The 21,129-nt window shown below is 42.0% G+C and overlaps 1 protein-coding gene across 10 annotated transcripts in view; it reads right to left on the reverse strand.

Moving 5' to 3' along the window:
* MATR3 (matrin 3) overlaps positions 1-17,748 on the reverse strand; it is a 38,541-nt gene extending 20,793 nt beyond the window's left edge. For 2 of the 10 annotated variants that reach the window (XM_018050317.1, XM_018050313.1), the window contains exons 1-4: positions 17,650-17,748; positions 16,404-16,442; positions 14,908-14,993; positions 14,078-14,158 (exon numbers count right to left, since the gene is read on the reverse strand). Coding sequence is in view for 1 of the 10 variants with exons in the window: in XM_018050319.1 (XP_017905808.1) it covers positions 5,157-5,204 (48 nt within the window). In the remaining 9 variants the exon portion in view is untranslated. Of the gene's footprint in view, positions 1-5,156; positions 5,546-14,077; positions 14,159-14,907; positions 14,994-16,403; positions 16,443-17,649 lie in introns of those variants that run through there. The other 8 variants (XM_018050318.1, XM_018050315.1, XM_005683005.3 and 5 more) reach the window with 6 other exon arrangements.

The raw sequence follows: 21,129 nt of genomic DNA on the forward strand, positions 1-21,129 counted from the left end.
GAAAACAAACGAAGTAAAAGGACTGACCTAGAGACATAAACACCTTTCACTTTGTACTGGACTATTTCATGTATCAACTTATAATGTCTCATCCAATTCTATTCAAAGCCAGATTTAAAATCTGAAGGTTGTTATCAAGTCAGAAGTCAGCTTTAAAAGGCTACAAACCTAAAACATCACTCCTCATTCTACTCTATTCAAAAACATACTATTCCCTACTATTTACCACATGAAGTCCACAGTATGGTTTTCAATGGCCTTCATATTGGTTGCATCCTACCTCTCTAAACCTATTTTGTGGCATATGCCAACACCTTAAGAAAAAGTTTATCTTATGAGCCATTATACAGACTGCTTAGTACTTGTTCAAATGTAATTATTAGCTAGTATGTGTCTCTCCTTTCCTCATTTAATACTAGCAATTCTCTTAAGGTCCAACACCCCCCTCGGCCCCCGGCCTTCACATCATGTGTTTTACAAATCAATGTATATAAATGCCAAAGGTCAGAAACAACATCAATAAAACCTTACATACCTATTTCCAATGATTCTTCCTTCCCTCATGGAGTATCTTGTTTTTAAGTCCTACCACTTAACAGATATGTATCTTTTCAGTGTTAATTTTACTTTTCTTAATTTTATACAAATTGGCTGGATATATATATATTGCTCTTGTTTAAAACTAATTTACACATGAATTAAAACTACATTTTCACTGTTATATAGATACCATTATGATATACATACTTATCTTTCAGAAGATGAACATTTAGACTGTTTCTAATTTCCTGTCATTACCAAGAATGCTGTTATGAGTATTTCTTGGTCTCCTGATGCTTCAGTATAAAATTCCCTCCTCCACTGTGGTTCTCAAGGATATCATAACCCACACAAGGATACATAGTTAAGCATTAAAATCGTTCTGTTGCTTCACACCTTTTCACAGCAAGAATGTTTTAAGCACAAATGTTTGTATTTCTTTGCTATTACTGTTCCTTTCCCAACTACTGTGTGAGTCAGGTGTTCAAACACTTTCACATATGCTATAAAAGCTCTTCTCCTATCGGTAACTGTACCAAAGAGAGATATTTAATATCCTAGTAATTTCCAAAGGGGAAAAAAACGTACAGATCACCTTTAAAGACCAGAAAATTATCTATTTCATTAACAACCAATGATACTACAAATCAATGGATCTTCCCTGTAGCTCAGACAGTAAAGAATCTGTAGCAATGCAGGAGACCTGGGTTCAATCGTTGGGTTGGAAAGATCCCCTGGAGAAGGTAATGGCAATCCACTCCAGTATTCTTGCCTGGAGAATCCCATGGACAGAAGATTCTGTAGCCCACAGAGGCGAGCTACAGTCCATGGGGCTGCCAAGAGCTGGACATGACTGAGTGACTAACACTAAGTTCAGTTCAGTTTCTCAGTCGTGTCCGACTCTTTGTGACCCCATGAATCGCAGCACACCAGGCCTCCCTGTCCATCACCAACTCCCGGAGTTCACTCAGAAATCAAAGATCCTACTGAGATTCTATTATCAACAGACTCCTTTCCAACTTTCATTTACTGCTTACCATGACACCTATAGACATTTTCCTTCTCTTTGCTCTTCTTATCCAGCAGCTATTCCAATGGCAACAGCTTGTAAGACCTATGATCCCACCCCTCACCATGGCAATCCTCTGTTCTATTAACCTGTTTCTGCCTTAGACAGGCACCAATAACCACAGGCTATTGGTACTCTATAAAGGAAAAGGAGAGATTTATCAATTAAAAAACTTTCCAGAAAAAGAGCAAGCTTTTATATTAATTAGTCAAGTTCTGGAATAGTTTTTTAAAACCAAAATCTTAAAATAATTCTTAAAATTTTAAAATAAAAAATTTACACCTAAGTTTTAATCGCTACTTCGTGTCAATTTTTAGAAACTCCTGAGCCTTTTTTAGACAAACATTAGGGCTTGACCTACAACTGGGAAAATCAATCACATCGAGGATACTGCAACACATCGAAGATACTGCATCCATTCAGACCTGCCACCCAAATTATATTCGGGTCAGGAGAGAGAACACAGCATTTCATCATGTAACTTCTATTGCAGCTTATAGTCAATATGATCTGCAACAAACCAAAAGCTCAAGTACTTCAGAGGGCTTCATATTCAGTTTTCTCAATTCACTGAGCTTCTATGCTCTACCTTTTACTATCCACTAAAAGTTTCTCTATTTAAAAACCTTTTATCAAACATTTCAGAACCCTTAACCTAATGCTCCAATGAAAAGACCAACTACATAGTTACGAATTTTAAATTAAAGCAATTTCATGGACAGTGTTAACCTTGGAGAAACCACATATATTAAAAAAATGCAAAACTACACTGTCCACAACCCTTCCACCTCACTAACCATGCATTTGGTAATGTCCACCCCAAACCTTCAGTCAGTCAGGTATACTGACACCCTACTGCCACAGTGTGGGACAATCTTAATGCAATTCTAACTAAAAGTAGTATATAAAAACAAAACATGGACTTTTAACTAGAAGATTTGCTAAGAACACCACTTAACAAACCATTGTCCAATTATTTGATTTCGATCATTTATAAACAGCTGATGCCTGCAGTTCATATCTTAATTATTAGTCCTATCAATATTAATTTTACGTGAGAATGCCTTCAGATTCCTATGTGCCTACACATAACAACAAGAATATCTTACACAAGCACTTCTTTTTGTCACACTTGAAAACTACAATTCAGATTTCAAGAAGCTGGCTCATTTTCATCTCAATTCCCCTTAAACAGAGGTGAGATCCTAAAAAAACAAGCTATCTTTTCAGCAGTTCTACTGCTGCCATTGCTAAGTCATTTCAGTCGTGTTCGACTCTGTACGACCCCAGAGAATGCAGCCCACCGTCCCTGGGATTCTCCAGGCAAGAACACTGGAGTGGGTTGTCGTTTCCTTCTCCAATGCATGAAAATGAAAAGTGAAAGTGAAGTCGCTCAGTCGTGTCCGACCCTCAGCGACCCCAAGGACTGCAGCCCACCAGGCTCCTCCATCCATGGGAGTTTCCAGGCAAGAGTACTGGAGTGGGTTGCCATTTCCTTCTCAGCAGTTCTAGCATTTACAAAAAATGTTTCACTTTCTCATTACAAAAGTAAGTGTACCGTCTTGTGGAAATTTCAAGGGGGGGGGAGAAGGAAATACAACTGACCCATAAATCTGACACTCAGGGATATTTTTTACGCTTATTTACATGCTCCTTCAAAAAAACATAAGTCATCAAATTTCGTATCAGCAGAGTTTTATTACTTTCTCCCCAATTAGTACTATATTCCACTATAATTTTCCCATCATTACTCTTTAAATACTTCTAAATAGCTGTACAGATTATCACTTGACGGCCACACTATAATTAGCAGATCTCCCAAATGTTGAATCCTTTGGATTTTTAATATGCTTAGTAACCAACATTAACATTTATGTACACATTCATTTGACACACTTCCCTTATTTACGAGATAAACTCCTATAAGCGTAGTTCTTCCATTTTAAGCCTATCTATTGTAACATGCAGAGCCTGAATCAAGTTATCTAATCAAAATGTAAGCGTTCTAAACACACTGGCTTCATTGCCATTGGTTACCTACATAACAAGCACTTCCTTGGACTTCAATTCTTTCTATAAAATTGGGAATTTGAGCTACTTGTTATTTCTAAAATCATGGAAGATTTTTTTCTTTGCATTCTTCAGTTGTTAAAATGTCTTACATATCACTGACTTGTAACAATATTTGGGGTTTACATTTCCCTAAAAGCATTGGTAAAATTAGTATGTTTAAAGACTTCTTTAACATACAGAATGTTTAGGTCAAGGGTAGTTAAATACTTTAGAATTAATTAGTTCAAAATGTTACATAAAAGCAACTCCACTTACACACAGCTAAGAAGAGAGATCCGAATTCTTGATTTCCAAAACAATATGTCGCTAGACTCCGACGATCGAGTCGTTTAGTTTTTAAAAGGTAATTTTGAACATGTATGAAAATAGCCTGAAATATAGTTTTTGCCCGCAGAGTACAACTGTTTAAATTAACCTGGGAGAAAACTGTTTCGTCGAATATCTAAAAATCTTAAACTAAGCTCTGTTCAACGCGCAGAACGCAGCATCAAGGCAAAATCTCATCACTACGGCCTGGTAAATCAACAACTCGCACACTTTACAGCGCTCGTGAAAGACCAGAATTCTGGAATCGCCATAACCGTTCTAGAAATATCTGGCTGGAAAACTGTAACTGATCCAATAGGACTATTACACAGAATAGCGCCACAGAGCAGGATAAATACCTAGGAGATACTACTCCACTGTATATGGGAAAAGTCTTTGTATAACACAGAACGTGGCACAGCGCCGGCAACGAAAAGAACAACGAAGCCGCGACTACACCAGGCTACTATAAACCCTTTGTCTGGAAACCGGAAGGTCCCCACACCACACCATCCTCTCTACAGACTGATAGTATTTTAACATAGAGGAAAAGGAATGTGAGGTGACTCTCTAAACAAGAGCAAATCTCCTTCGCAGCGTACTGCAGAAGGCTTTATCCACGACGCAACACGATGAACAAGCGTTAACGTTTCATTTTTCGGCCATTTTTACGCGATGGCGGGGGGAGGGGGGAATTGTTTCTGAGGCCCGGCTAAAATCGCGCGCGCCTGTGTGTGGGCGGGGGACAGGGGAGTATTAGGGGGCGCTATGAAACGATGGGCGAGGAAAGGAGCGAAGGCCGCGACACCAAGAAACACTGCTCAAACGGCTAAGCTTTTCGGAATCTACGAAATCCTCCATTTTGGGGAACGTTTTCAGGCGCAAAGTGGGGGGAAAGCAAATATATCTGGGGCTGATGTTAGCTTAACTATCCTCCCCAAACGGCAGGCCACCCTCCTCATGGTTAGTCGGTCCCTCAGGCCTCGAGCGCTCCTCCCTTTCCCTCAGAGCGGCAGCCCGCGTGTAACGGGCTCGTCGTCCCGCCCCCGCCCACAGCCAGCCCGGAACGCAGGAAGCTCGGCTGATCAGCTGCCCTCGGCGCGCCCCGACTCTGCCTCCGCACCCTGGGCCCTTGGCTGGCCGCGTGTCTCCCTCCGGCACCGCTCACCTCCGCCACCCGAGAAGGCTGGTTGCGCCGCCACTGAGCTCCTAACATGGCGGCCGCCGATCAGGCGGCTCACATACGCAGCGCGGAGGTAGGCAGAGCAGGCGAGCGGGAGCGAGCAAGAAAGGCGCGCCGCCGGCTCCCCGCGGCCCCTGTTGCCGTCGCTGCCTCCTCCCGGCGGACGCGGAGAGCCCCCAGCCACCCCACCCCGATTCTTACCCGCTTCACGCCTACCTTGAAGAAAGGAAGAGGGAAAACGAGAGGTACCTCTCTCCAAGCGAGCGGGACGCGGTGGCTCCCACAATCCCCCGCAGCAACGGCGCTGGTAAGAGGTGGCAGCAGAGGCAGCAGCCCAAGAACAAACCCACTCTCGCGAGAACTCGTCCCAACCCACCTCTGGTCCCATTTCTGCGCGCTCCAGGCCCCTCCCCCGGCCCGGCGCGCGCACGCCGCTCGCGCCCTCAGCGGCGATCGTTGTTCTCTGATCTTGTAGCTCGCCTATGGGCGGGAAATGGAGAGCCATAGCTGATAGAGTTCGAGTCCCACTCCCCACAAAGAATTTTTTTCCCCGACTCTTCCATATTGCTTGGTGCAGAATTTAAATAAGGTATGCGTTAGAAGTGCGTCGCAGGATTCCCTGGCTTCGACCCTCTCTGGTATTCTCTGATAAACTGCGGAGAATTGGCAGTTCGGGGCAGGAAGTGGAGACATACTATTGAGTGGTTTTAATTTCAGAAATTTTATGCAGGTCGTTGAGGAAGATAGCGAAAACTCATTCCACTGAAAAGACCGCCGCCGCCATTTGGTGAAATTGAATTTGAATATAGAACACTCTTCAAGTACCCCATGAGCAAACAAATATAGCACATGTGAAAATCCTGAGAAATTGTATAGATAAGGATGGAGAAAAGGGTCACTTCCCTGGGGTTTGAATTTTAAATGCAGAGGGACAGGCAGGCACCTGACGTCTGAGGTAAGTTAGTGAATACAAGTCAGATGAATAGCCTTCAAAAATTTTATATCTTGAGTATGCTGAACCATTCTGGGTCCACTGTGAAGATAGTGGACGGGGCAAAAATGAACAGCAGACCTGTATAAAATTTTCGAAATCATTTAGGACAAAAAGCAAGACTTGCTTGGATATGGAAGATGGAGAAGTATCATGTAAGAATGACAACTGTTTAGCAGTGCTATTGAGAATGGGAGGTGGGGGCAGTAAGGCTTCAGTTTGGCATCAGCTTTAAAGGAATTATATTTATTGACCTTGATCTCAGGAGAAAAGGGTGTGGGTTAGTGACAAATTCGAATTTATATAAATGAAGGAGAGTTAAGAGATGAACTGGAGATAAAGAGAGAAACCTTAGGAAAACCTACAGTAAAAAGAAACCTTAGGACCAAGCCTTGAGAAACTAATCTGGTAGTTAAATGGCAAGAGACCATGTTGATAGGGAAAAAAAGTAGAGGGGACGGCACAGATATTGTACTGCCTTGACAGCCAAAGTACTCAAAGGACTAAAGGATCAACAGGGTCTAATGCTACCAAGAGGTCAAGCCTAGGACTAAAAACATCTACAAAAGATTTGGCAACAGGGACTTCCAGTTCAGTGGGAGAGGATGTCAGATGGGAGGTGCTTAGTATATGAAAAGTGTAAAACAAACTACCAAATGCAGAATAACTGGCTATGATGAGAAAGCAGGGTTGGGCAAGATTTGATTTACTACAGAATTTGGGGCCATTAAAATGCAGAAGAGTTATATTAGGAAATGATTGGTTGGCAAAGGCAGTAAGAGAAGGAAAGATTCATATTGGACATTACTCAAAGGATGAGATCTAGAGACATCCCTTTCCTGTAATAGGTACGGAGAGGATGGTGCTATATTTTCATTAGGAATTAGTCAGGTGACTTAAGTTTTCTGTGCCTAAGCCATCTATGGAAAGGGCTAGAGTTACACGAAGGAAAAATCTTAAATAGCCGTTGTGAAGAATGGACCTGTAATCCCACATCTCCATTATGTTGCATGATTTTCTACAGGCTTTGAGAAGGCATTTGGTAGAATACATCAAGTACTGGGGCATCCCTAAGGCCACTACATAGTTAACTTTGGAATGAAATTTTTTCAGTGAATATAGGGTCCTCCTTCACTTCTACTCTATGAGTCTTTGATTCCAACTGATTTTGGCTAAGACTTCACTTTATGTTCTCCCCAGATCTTAGATGAAAGCAGCTCTGCTTTTTTGGATCCAGAAACATGAATGCATGCTTATTTCAGATATACACTTACCATGCTTTTGTACAGACTATTAATGCAATTTGGTGATTTTACAAAGAAGGAAAGGCAAACTTCAGTTGAGTAATTATTTATTGAGGATCTGCTTAGTAGGTCAACAGCAAAAAGACACTGGAAACCAAAGGTAATACAAGATTTCAGTCGTCAAATGTCTGTTTCATGATGGATGGTTCAATTCCTGGGTTGGGAAAATTCCCTGGAGAAGGGCATGGCAGCCCATTCCAGTATCCTTGCCTGGAGAATCCCATGGACAGAGGAGCCCGGCAGGCTACAGTCCACAGGGTTACAAAGAGTCAGACATGACTGAAGCGGCTGAGCACACATGCACACATACAATGATGGATAAGACAGATTATCAGCTTTTGAGAATCTCAGTCTGATGAAGACTGGACAGGGAGGCTGGCCTCAAGATGGGCCTGGCTATGAGAAGAGGTGGATCAAGAGTTCCATTCACATTTGGGTTTCTTAGGAGTGGGCATGGTACACCAGTAATGACAGAGGCTACAAAGCAAGAGTTTCTGCTGAGACTTTGAAAGGTCTAAGTGACAAATTTGGAATAAAACTTTAAACACCAGGATACAATCTCCATAAAGCTAATCTTTCTAAAGTTTTGAGCAGAGGAATCATATTGGTTGAGGACATATATTTTCACACCACACAATCACTAAGCAGCTGATAATGTAATTTTAAGAGTAAAGTACCTTTTCCTCTTATTTTTACATAAGAGATTGAGAAGCTTGCCTAGCTAGGATTTGAAGTCAGTTCTAAATAAATCCAAACCCAGAGCGTTTGAGCATTATATTGGACTGCCTTCAGCAAGGCTGTGGTCTTTTGGCAGTTCACCATCTACTTTTTAAATAGATATAATGCCCTGGAGGGGCTTCCCTGGTGGCTCAGTGGTGAAGAATCTGCTTGCAATGCAGGTGACCAGGGTTCAATCCCTGGGTTGGGAAGATCCCCTGGAGAAGGTAATGGCAACCCACTCCAGTACTCTTGCCTGGAGAATTCATGGACAGAGGAGCCTGGTGGGCTACAGTCCATAGGGCTGCACAGAGTTGGACATACTGAAGTGACTAAGCATCAGCAGGTCATTTCAAAACTTTAGGCTATTTAAAAAACAGAAAATTGTTAACCAGCAGCTCTTTTAGCAGTTGCAAGGGAGGGGAAATGGGCTTAAAATTTTGGGGAATTTCCTGGTGGCCCAGTAGTTAAAGAACACCATGCTTCCACTGCAGGGGTCCTGGGTTTGATCCTTGATCAGGAAAATACTGCAAGCCATGCAACATGGCCAAAAATAAATTTAAAAATTGGGGGGAGTTTTTGAATAAGGAATACATATAATAAAATTCAAAGCACACACAGAAGTTTTCCCCAACTGCTATTCCCTTAAAGGCAACCACCATCAACCATGTATATTTTAAGGATTTCAAATAGTTAGGCACTGTTACATCTTCAGGACTTCCCTGTAGCTCAAATGGTAAAGAATCTGCCTGCAGTGCAGGAGATGCAGGTTTGATCCTTGGGTTGGAAAGATCCTCTGGAGAAGGGAACAGTAATCCACTCCAGTATTCTTGCCTGTAGAATCCAATGGACAGCTTCAGTCTGTGGGGTCGCAATGTCGGACATGACTGAGCGACTTAACACACATACATGTTATATCTTTATAAAGAGTCCACTAGCAAATGATTTGGAAACCAACATATTTGTTTCCATGATTTTTTTCAAAATTTAACAAAACCAAACCAGCACTCTTGTTATCCTTACTTACCAGGGTATTGTTAAAAAAAGTAGGATACACCTATGACCTTACTCTATATTGGGTACATAATGATACACTGATACTACTAATATTTACCAGTTGAAGCTCTTTAGTCAGCTATTGGTATAATTGAGGTTGCTTGGCTATATGGGAGTAAGATAAACATTTAAAAACTGGTGAATAATACCTGTTCAAAGGACTGTTAACATGGCATCTGGCTATCTAGCTCTGTGGTTGAATACAGCACAATGGCACATAAAATGGGTGCTCAGGGAAGGTGCTATCTGAGCTGAGATATAAAAGTATACTAAGTGGAAATGGAAGATGGAATCAGAAAGGGAAACAGCATATGCAGAGACCTAGACACAAAAGGACTGAAAGAAACCAACGTGGTCAGAAAGAAATCTGAAAGTGGTAAACATGACCGTGTCGTGTTCATCACGTATCACCAATGTCTAGCATAGTGTTCAGTTAATAAAAGCTGTAAAACCATAAAAAGGGTATGAGTTAAATAACTAGTCTTCTGACAAGATGAGCAAATAGCACAGGTTATTATCACTTCCTCAGCCCTGGATATATTATACGTACAAGTAAGAGGGACGTTAGGGCTCCAAGAAACTAAATATGAAGAGTTCCCTGGATGAACAGATCATGATTGGACTCTGCTATACAGGGGCAAGAAATGTAAGCCCAGTGTAGTAGTATAGTGCCATTGGAATAGGGGCAGCACAGGTCAGCACAGAAAACTCCTGGAGTGGCCAGCATATTGTAACCATTAGCTCCTGGAGTCCTCATCTAGAGAACTACAACTGAGAATAAGTTCTACCATCTGCCATTCTGATGAAGTCCAGGTTCTATCTAACTCACAGGCTGTGTGCCTTGGGGATTTGTCTACTTTTCTTCAACTCATTGAAGTTGGGCCTACACTAGGGCCTGGGCTTGGCTCCTCCCTTCTCCCACCAGCTGATACAAAATTCCATCCTCTACTGTGAGCTCATAAGGTAAAAATAACCAGTCATTTGGGGACTGCAGCATCTACTGTAAAAGACAACAGGCTCGACCACTATTCTAAATGAAAGAGAATAAAGGCTATAACTAAGGCATTTTGAGTATTAAAGACAACCTACAGAATGGAAGAAGATATCTGCAAATGATGCTATGGACAAGAGCTTAGTTTGTAAAACATACAAACAGCTCAAACAACTCAGTATTAAAATAATAATAAAAAAATGGGCAGAAGATCAAGGAAGTCTAAGAAGCTGTCACAGCCAAGAGAAGCCTAAAGAGACATGATGACTAAATATACTATCCTCAATGGGATGCTTGAACAGATAAAGGACATTAGGTGAAAAATAAGGAAATATGAATAATGCATGAACTTTAGTCAATTAATAACAAATGTACTATACTAATATGTTACTATTAGGAGAAACTGGGTGCAGGGTACATGGGATTTCTTTGTACTATCTTCATAGCTTTTCTGTAAATATACAACTATTCTAAAATGAAATAAATTTCAAGGTCCATTTTATCACCTCTTCCCAGCTAGTAAAGTTACCCTTAAAAAGCAGTATAAAATGTTCTTACACCCTAAAGGGCTTGTAATGGAGAATAGGGAGAGCCAAAATAACAGGGGGCTCCTTTGAAACAGGCCTTAGGTTCCTAAATTGACAAATCTATGACCTAGCAAGTGGGCTCATTAAGTGTTTCTAAATAACTGTAAAGTGCAAGGTGTTGCTAAACAGACATTGTAAATATTAGAGTTGAATTGTTAATTCAGTGAAATTGTTTTCCAAGAGAATATTGACAGGTCTATTAACTGGAGCTGTTCATAAAGCCCTAATTAAGCAAAAAGATTTAGAGGAGCCGTTGTCACTCTTTTAGGTTCTTAATTAGTTGCTCTAACCAGTTTGTCTTCCTTAGTGTGAATTCCTAGGCCCTAAGCCACCTTTTTATGTCTCTTTGGGGCCTGCAGAATTTATTTCTCTGGGGTTTTGTTTTCCTGATTAAAATTTGAAATGTAATTCAAACTTTCATTACAAAAGCTCACTGACGATAGTTTTTTCCAACCTTGAATGAAAGGAAATAAATCATTGACAGGTGACAGACTCAATATTTGGGGCCCCATACTCATACTGCTTTAATTTTCCTTTCTTAATATGGTATAGGTCCTGAACTTGAGCATCTCAATGAAAAGGGGCACTTGTGTTTACTAATTGCTAGCTATGGCAGGAGGTGGCAGCTTGGATATTTACAGACCAATATCTGCCAGTTCAATTTCAGTTTTCATTGCAGCATGGGAAAAGGGTGATGGAGAAAGAGAAGGCATGGATTTAAAGCTGAAATGTGTTACTTCATCTTAGACTTACCAGGGGAAAAAAAAAAACTCAAGCCAACAGGGAGTAGTAGGTGACTAATTAACTTCACTTATCAAGTAGGAAATCCCATTAAATTATTTTAATGTGCATGATTAAGCCACTGAAACCTCTGGGGGTACTGAATACAGGCATAAACACCAAATGAATTTTCCTTTTTCAAGTAGCAACATAGGGACCTCTCCCTGCACCTGGGTAGCTTTACCATGCTCAGGAAAGCCATCTATATTCTAATAACTTGAGATTCCAGATTTTAAAACCTGCATTTTTTTTTTCCTGGCTATTCTTTTTTTTTGTTTTTATGATATAATTATTATCTTTTTAATTCAAAGCTAGGTTTTAATTGAAGGATAATTGCTTTACAGAATTTTGTTTTGAAAGAATTGTTTTCTTTCAAACTTCAACATGAATCAGTCATAGGTATACATATATCTCCTCTCTCTTGAGCCTCCCTCCGATCCCACTCCTTTAGGTTGATACAGAGCCCAGTTTGGGTTTCCTTAGCCTTACAGCTAATTCCCATTGGCTATCTTAAATATGGTAATGTGAGTTTCCATGTTACTCTTTCCATACATCTCACCCTCTCCTCCCCTCTCCCCATGTCCATAAGTCTATTCTCTATGTCTGTTTCTCCACTGCTGCCCTGTAAATAAATTCTTCAGTACCATTTTTCTAGATTCCATATATATGCATTAGAATATGATATTTATCTTTCTTCTGGCTGTGGTTGATATATAAAAATTTCCTCTTTCCTTAGGGACCATTTCTACTTCACTACTAGGATTGGGTTTGTGATCAGGTTCTGCTGGAAACCAAACACTGCTGTTCTTTCTTAGGACCTCTTCCTTAGGTGTACATTTAAAAAAGAGAACCATTTTATAAGTAACCCATTCAAAAAAGCACATACAACAAACCCCAAACATAAGAAATAAGGACTATCCTACTACTGGATAGTTTACTAAAGTCACCCTAGTACTCTAAAAGCTGAAGAGTTTAATACCATATGGTAAAAGTTTGTTATAAGGCAAAGGTATTGATAACATCTAATTTTTCACGGACACATGTTGGTACTGGCCCTAAGTCTGTTACTAATGAGCTGTAAACTCCCAAGGCCTGAATTTCATTCCCCAAGACAGGGGTTGGTAATTCTGGCCTGCCATCTGTTTTTGAAAGGCCCTCAAGCTTAGAATGGTTGAGGGAAATTATTTTCCTTCACTGAAAAGTTTATGAAATTTTTATTTCGGTGTTCCTAAATTAAGTTGTATTGGAGCACAGTAGTGCTCATTTGTTGACATATTATCTATGGCTGCTTGTACACTGCAACTGCAGAGTTGAGTAGTTGCAACAGATAAAAAGTTTATATGGTACACAAACCTAAAGTATTATCAGCCTCTTTACATGAAGTTTGCCAGCCCCTGCTCTAGAACAGCAGCGTATAATAACACTTTCTGTATTGGTAAATGTCTTCTGAGCTCTCCAATAGGTAGTCACTAAGTACTGAGATGAAGAAATGGATTTTGTCAATTTTAAATCTACATGTACTATGCAGCAGAGCTCTAGAATATGAAGACTTAGTTTAAGTCTTGAGTTTACTTATTTCTAGCTGTTCTGCACCTTAATTCCCTGAGTAGGGATCAAAGTCAGGCCCCCAGCAGTGGAAGCACAGAGTCCTAACCACGGGACTGCCAGGGAATTCTCATCTTAGACTTTAAGCATTCTCCTCTAAAATTCTAGTTCTCTCTACAGTTTTTTCGAACGTTAAGTAACTCTACCTTTTAAGAAAACCTCATGCCTCCTCCTATTTTTCCTTCAGTCTCAAACTCTGGCCATACTCTCAGTATTTTTGACACCAGATGTGTGGGTCTTGTCACCAGATGGGTGTCCTGCAATGTAACTCAATTTCAACACCATCTACACCTAGAAATAACTTCAGATCTCAGAGGCTAAGGGCACAGTCCCACAAGACTGCCCCTCCTCCACTTCAGATGACAAACCTAAGTCCAGGTTGTTAGCCTGTGTTTCTGATAGAAAGGCTGTAAGTCAGAGATTGCCACAACCTGCTCCCTGGGTTTGACTAATTTTTGCTAGATGGGCTCAAAAGAGCTCAGGAAAACAGTTTACTATTTACTGGTTTACTGCAAAAGGATATGATAAAGGATAAAAATAAACATCCGGATGGAAGAGATGCATAAGAGAAGGTATATAGGAAGGGGCATCACTCTCCCAGCACGTGTTAGCTAACCTGGAAGTTCTCTGAACCCTGTACTAATGGAATTTTTATGGAGGCTTCATCATGATCATTTCCAACCCCTCTCCCCTCTCTGGAGAATGAGTGTGTGCCTAGAGTATGTGTAAAAATTCCAGTCCCATTAGAACAAAGACTTTACTATCACCCAAGAAGTTCTAAGGGATTTAGGAGCTCACTGTCAGGAACCAGATTCAAAGACCAAGTATTAGAACAAAAGATGTTCCTGGACCTTCAGGACAAAAGGACTACATACATTACTTATTTGGATGTCACAAAGGGCCATCAGACCGCCGGGATCCCAGCGGAGGAAGGTTTCTCACTCAGGCAAAGGCATCTAGGATTCAAAGAGGAAACGAATGACAGGCTGTCCATAAGACAGGATCTTTTTTCAAATAGAAAAAAACTGTTTGCACCCAGACTAGGACCAACTCCACAGGAGGAGTTACTCCACTCTCAGAGGTGCAAAACACTGCCCAGAGGTACTCAGCCACAACACCAAAACAGTGCTGAAGTCAGACCTCAATAAAGGCAGTGCTTGCTCTTCCAACAGTGTAACACCATCCGAGGCATCACGCTAGCCTGGATAGCTGACAACTGCTGGATGATTCCTGAAACAGTTTTCTTACTTGTTTCAGAAGGTATCCCCATGAATTGAACATTGACTGCAAAACAGAGGCCTGGAAGCAGTGATTGCAGACCCTGCTGTCAAAACCTTGAAACAAATAGGAAACAGGAAACCCTTTCCCATGCCTTCAGTCATTTTATCCAACACTGAGAGTTCTTGCCATGTGCTGGGCACTGTGCTTGGGATCTAGGGACTGGGATCTGTGAACAAGGTAAGATACACTATCCTTTCCGTCATGAAATTTACAATCTCCCCTCAGTTTTCTCAGATGTAATAATACAGATAATCTCAAAAACCTTCAGACCATAATCACCAAAATCCTATTCAGCCTTTTTCTGCCCAGAGGCTGAATTTGTTAGGGACAAATACAATTGTTTCTGCCTTCCAGTTGTTTTCTCATGGGCTCCAACTAACAGGCCTGGCACATGGTCAGCATCGAAATGAGTAAGGACATTTACCTGATAATGCCATACAGATAGGTGGTCCACTTGCCACTAATTTCATCTCTTCAGGAGGGCCAAGGATGCCCTACTTTTGAGTCATCCTAAAAAGAAAAAGATTTCAGTGTTCAACATCCTAGCTTCTGAGGCTGCTTTTCTGTAGAGATGGAAACAATGCTGTCTGCCATTTATGATTTGCCAAAGTTTTATATCCTCATCAATTATTTCCCATTACTTGCCTTTTTTTCTTGCCTGTTACCACTAAAGCTCTCTAGATTATCACTTGTATTATGGACCCATATGTAAAAGGCTATTCACAACGAACATCTGAGGTATTCACACAAAGCACCCAACGTTTAGCTAAGAGAATTCTTTTAAGGGAAAGCCAATCGATAGAACAAAACTAGCTTTGACAAATAACACCTCTGCCTCCCAACATCCTCATCAAGTCCTTCTTAGAAACTAAGATGTTACTTTTCACTGAAAGCAGCAACTAAGTCTGCCCCATTGGATAACCTGCAGCGTCACTCTTGCCTAGAACTGAGAAGCATCTCTTCTCAGAAAATTAGGATTCCAAAACAAAATCACACAGGGGACTCAATTACTGCTCCAAAAGAATCAAAAACTCTGCTTACTCCTGAAAACCAGTAAAGTGAAAGTCACTCAGTTGTGTCCGACTCTCTGCAACCCCATGGTCTATACAGTCCATGGAATTATCCAGGCCAGAATACTGGAGTGGGTAGCCTTTGCCTTCTTCCAGGGGATCTTCCCAACCCAGAGATTGAACCCAGGTCTCCCGCATTGCAGGCAGATTCTTTACCAGCTGAGCCACAAGGGAAGATACCAACAAAAAGTAGAAATCTGTCAACCTGAAGCAGAAATTAGTATTGCTATAGCTAGACCTAGTATTTGGAGCCCCTCAATTAATTGCTATTTTTATATTCTATTAATGAGATTAAAGAATGCTCATCATTTTAAAGCAAATTCACATCTACATTCCTTGTAAGGTATGGCATTCTCACAAGTGACTACAGTTATAAAATCTTTCCACAAAGGGATTATCCTGAGTAGCTCTGTGTTGGTAGAGGAGTGGGAACTATGAACTTTGATTTCATTGAAATCTGCAAAAATCCCATGGCCCCCTTTGAGCACTCAGTAGACTCAAAAAAAAAAAAAAGCCTCAACTTCTTCTATTTATATATCCCTCTATTTCTTCTGTTTCCAAGGTATGATTCAAAGAACTTCATACTAGTCAAACCTGTCAGACCAGAACCATTCTCCGTGTTAGGTTTCTCCCTGCAAAGGCACATGCTTGCAGATTTAACCTCAATGGAAAAACAACTGTGCTGGCATCCTGGTATAGTTAACAACAGAGTAGGCATGAACCAGGCCCAGAATGCCAACCAGCTATCGGCTGCTGTTCTCCCAGCAGTGTAACACTTGCCTAGGTACACGGAAACCTAGGCAGCTGCCTACAGCTGGGGCCAAAGGTAGGTTAATGGGGCTGCACTTACCTGGGGCTGCATCTGCTCAAAAGTTCACAGCCGGATGCTCTGCAATCAAAGCACTCCAGGTTAGAGACAGCCAACAGTTAGTGAACACTTGTGTGGTGTTTAAGACCCCTACCCTCAAAACTCCCTTAACTTAGTGAGGCCTGAACCACAGAAACAATAGTCAACAATAAAACAAACAGCTTTCCTTTGGCTAGCTTTATTTTCGTCATTCTTACTTGCATACCACAGCAGTTCAACAGTAGCAAATTAATGGTTTCATCAACAAGTTATCAGGAAGCTTGGCTGTCACTTAACAGCCAAGTGACAGTGGGCAAATAACTTAACCTCTGTACCTGTCTCATTTATAGAATGGGGGTGTTGTACAACCAGGTGTTCGGGAGGTTTAAATGGAATATAAATTAAGTGCATAAGATAATATCTGCTTTAGACTGGGCACTAAACATTTGCTATTGTCAGGAACTTACTCTAAGCAAAGAAATGATGAATACTGGTGAGCAGAAGGGGAACTTACCCTTGGAAAGCAATGGGCACTAAAAATTGGAAAGGCTGGTTGAAACTAGATTGAGAAGGGCCTCAATTATGTGATCTATTGAACCATAAAAGCAGCATTTTAAAAATAACTTGATGCAGTAACGGATGTTAAAGAAACTAGCGACAGTTAGGTTGCCATTCCTGCCAACGACCCCAACTACTGGTTGAAAACAATAACCAAAATGTTTGCAAAAATGTTAATAAACATTCCTACCCATTCACCCTTACGATTTACCTTGTTTGTATAAGGTGAGAGTATCTAAGACAATACTTTTTCCCAGCCTTCCTCTAATTTCACTCCAAAACGTTTCCAAACAATTAGAGGAAAAGGAAAATAGAGGGCTCATTGTCCAGGTCTAAAAACGAATCTAAAAATAGCCTGTCCCTTTCGGCGCTCGGGTTGAAGGGACTGACAGAGCTCCACCCGACCACGTGTTCCTCACGAACCTTCCCAAGTCCCTGGCCCTAGTGCCTGGGGACCAAGGCTCCCCGAGACCGACTCTCGGCAACTCTCCAGGGACAGCAGGGATGGTAGAAAACGGGGTGACTCTAGGGGCGCGATCCCTCAGCATTTCTTCAAGATGCCCTCCAAACCTTGGGTCACTAGGGAATGAGCCCCAGTTTCGTCCCGTGCCTCGGAAGAAGCCTCCAAACCACTGTCTCTCGCCCCTGCTGGTAAACCTCCAAGGCTTCTTCTCACTTTGCCCTTACTCACCGGCACGTGTCCGGAGCTCGGTAGGGACGCAGCAGCCGGGTCAGAGACCGCCGGGGAAAAGGGCAGTCGGGCGCCGAGGGGAGCCCCGCCCCGGGGCGGCTACTGGGCGGGCCCTCGGTGGGCGGGGCCCAGAAACCCCGCCCAGGAAAGCGTTAGGAAAATGGGAGAGCTCTGGTAGAGATGGGCATACTCTACACAGGAGCTAGACCCAAGAAGAGAAAAGATAGAAATCCGAACAAGCGCTACGGTTATTTGACAGCCATCTCATTTGTACTTACGCGTGGAAAGCGCGCTGGGTTTGAAACTGCTTAAGAGAAAACTTGATGTGTCCTAGTGGGGCGGTGCTTCCTGTCAGCCCACTCCGAGCGCCGCGGGTTCCTCGCACACGTATGTGGCGCCTTTTGGTTGCTGCAAGCTCAGCCCACGCTTTTTCCTCCTCCCACGCAGATCCTCTTCCTGGCTTTCTTCAGCATTTCTGTCACTCAGCCAACGGATCGCCCACGCACACAGGTCACCTTGGTTTTTGGGATCTTTCCAGGAGGTTTTCGCCCGGATTATGCTAGTCGCTCCTACAGCGGGACCACATCCCTGGGGCCCTGCAGTGGGATCTTTAGCTGAGCTGCAGCAGCTAAAGAGTACTGGCTTTCTCTGCCAAACTTGCCTTCCACCGTGGCACAGTCAGCCAAAGAGGCCACATCTTTGGTCTGGACGGGTTGCTCACCAGGTTATCAGCATTTCTTTTGAACACTAATCCTCCCCTCATTACTTGAAGTCAATATGATTCTCTCCTACTGAACATTTTGGTGAAGCTGAGGATGAGAAAGGCAAGGTCCAGTAGCAGTACTTCCTAAATCCATTCTATAATTTTCCAAATTCTAAAGCCACTTTGTTTCTAGCATCTCCCTGCCCTCAACCCCCAGCATCTGGTTGGCTCTGCCCATCTGTTGCACCTGGCATCTTTGTCAGGTGAACCCTTGGGAGTAGCCAAAGTCCTTGTCATCTGCCAGCATGTCTTATTATCTGAATTTCCTCAGGTATTTCATAATGGGAAAAAAATGTGCTTCCTATAAACCCAACCCTCCCAGACCTCTGCTGAGAAAGCCCAGAGTCCTACATTGTTTCCAGGAAAAAATTTTAGGCTCTAAGGATAGAGAGCCCTGAAGTGGCAAACACAAACCGCCACCCCCCCCGCCCCGCCCCCCGCCCCGCCCCAGTATGGATGGAGTTGGACACAGTCTCTGGTAGGAAAAAGGCTTACATAAATACAGTATTTAAAAACATCACATGATCAGTGCTGGGCTGGTAGGCAGGAGATCTGCTTTGCAGTTAAATAGGAATGTGGCTGAAGACTGCTGCCCTAATCAGTGCCCACATCCAGCTATCATAGTGTGTTCATAAAAGATGGTTATGAGAGCTGTAAAACTGGGCCGATTGGGTGGGTAATTGTCCTGCAGAGCTCTGCTAAAGGAGAAATTGTATTGGCATCTCATGTATTTTGCTTTCTTTTGTTCCATACACACAAAATGAAGAAGGGACAGCTACCCTGAGGATTCATGAAAAGGAAAGATGAAGTTTGTGTGAAAGTGTGCATGTGTGCTTTCAGAGAAGAGACAGGAAGTAATTGAGAACAGAGATACCAGGGCCTTTGGGGATAGAGGGACCAAATGACTTGGAGTCACCTGAATTCACAGATCAGTCCAAGGAGAAGGCAGAATTTGTGTAGAGGGAAGTAAGTAAGTAAAGCTGAGAGATGGGCCATGTTCTCATGTGGTATTGAAAATGGAGTCACCTTTTTAAGGTATAGGCCATTCAGTGTCCTTTTGAGGAAAACCTAGATTATGATTTCTTCATTTTCAGGTTAAAAAATCCTTTATAGTCTTAATCTCCATCCTTTCAAGTTCTGAATTCATTTTCGTGAGTTGTATTATGTGGTCTTTTACCTATAGTATCAGCTACTTTTTTACCTGTTTGTTTCTTATTCTTATAAAGACAAAATTGTTAGGAATAATAATGAAAAAGAAAAGGGAAAATTTTAGAGAGGAAAAAAAGCAGCCAGATGCAAAGGATTAGAATAGGTCCATTAGCCCCGAGTTTGACCTCATAATTGAAAAGCTGGCCCCAAAGGACACTAGGTTTCCAAGCTTCTTCTTCTTTTTTTTTTTGTTTCCAAGCTTCTTGCCTGCCTTTCCCGTTCTCCTCCATTTATCCTTTCCATCTTGCTTGCTTACTGGATGTGTTTTGCCCTTGAGACTGCTCTTTTCCTCGCTTCTCTAGACAAGAATCACCAGTAGAGAAATATTTAATCACTTGTTCAATTAGTCGATCAACCAATCAACATTTACTGAACATCTACCGTTTACCAGATCCTGATCAGGTACTGTGTTAAAGTCAGAGGAGTGGAAATTCCAGCCTACCTAAAGCTTACAATCTAGTGGGGAAGAAAGATAAGTAAAATAAGTATCCTTGGACATGTCAGGGGGCAGATAACCTTGCCTGCAGAATCAAGGAGAGCACTAAAGGTATCAGTATTCCCTCTGGCTGACAAGGCTTAGAGTAGAAGAAGGATCCCTCCTGCGTCCCTGTACCCCTTGGTGCTGCTCTATAATAGCTACCCAAGCTAGAGTGGGGCCCTGTAGTAGGCCTTATTTCCCAAAGGCATATAGGGATTGGCAAGGATATAGAGAAATTGGAACCCTCACACACTGCTGATAGGAATGTGAAATGGTACAGGTGCTTTGGAAAACAGCCTGGCAGTTCCTCATAGTTTTAGACATAGAGTTACTTTAAGGCTCAACCATTCCACACCTAGGTATATACCCAAGAAAGTGAAAGTGCAAATCTACACAAAAATTTGCGCACACATGTTCATAGCATTAATTGTTAGAGTTAAGAAGTTGAAACAAATGTCATTTAACCAACAAATGAATAAACAAATGTGGTATATCTATACAGTGAAATATATTTTGGCCATAACAAGAAATGAATACTAATTCACATGATACAACCTAAATGAACCTTGAAAACATTATGTTAAAGAAGCCAGGCTGAAATGGAGTAGGACCCTATGGTCATTGCTCCCCATGTCCTCCACTTGCCTTTAGTCTGTGGAAAAACTTTTGTTGTTGTTTACTCCCTAACTCGTGTCTGACTCTTTTGTGACCCTGTGCACTGTAGCCTGCCAGGCTCCTCTGTCCATGGAATTCTCCAGGCAAGAATACTGGAGCGGGTTGCCATTTCCTCCTCCAGGGGATCTTCCCAACCTAGGGATCAAATCTGCATCTCCTGCTTTGGCAGGCAGTTCTTTACCACTGAGCCAACAGAGAAGCCCAGAAAAACTTAAGCCAAGTGAAAGTGAAGTCGCTCAGTCGTGTCTGACTCTTTGCGACCCCATGGACACCAGGCTCCTCCATCCATGGGATTTTCTAGGCAAGAGCACTTGAGTGGGTTGCCATTTAATCAGAGAAATGTAAAAACAAAAGA

This window comes from Capra hircus, chromosome 7 (genome assembly GCF_001704415.2).
Source record: "Capra hircus breed San Clemente chromosome 7, ASM170441v1, whole genome shotgun sequence".
Lineage (NCBI taxonomy): Eukaryota > Metazoa > Chordata > Mammalia > Artiodactyla > Bovidae > Capra > Capra hircus.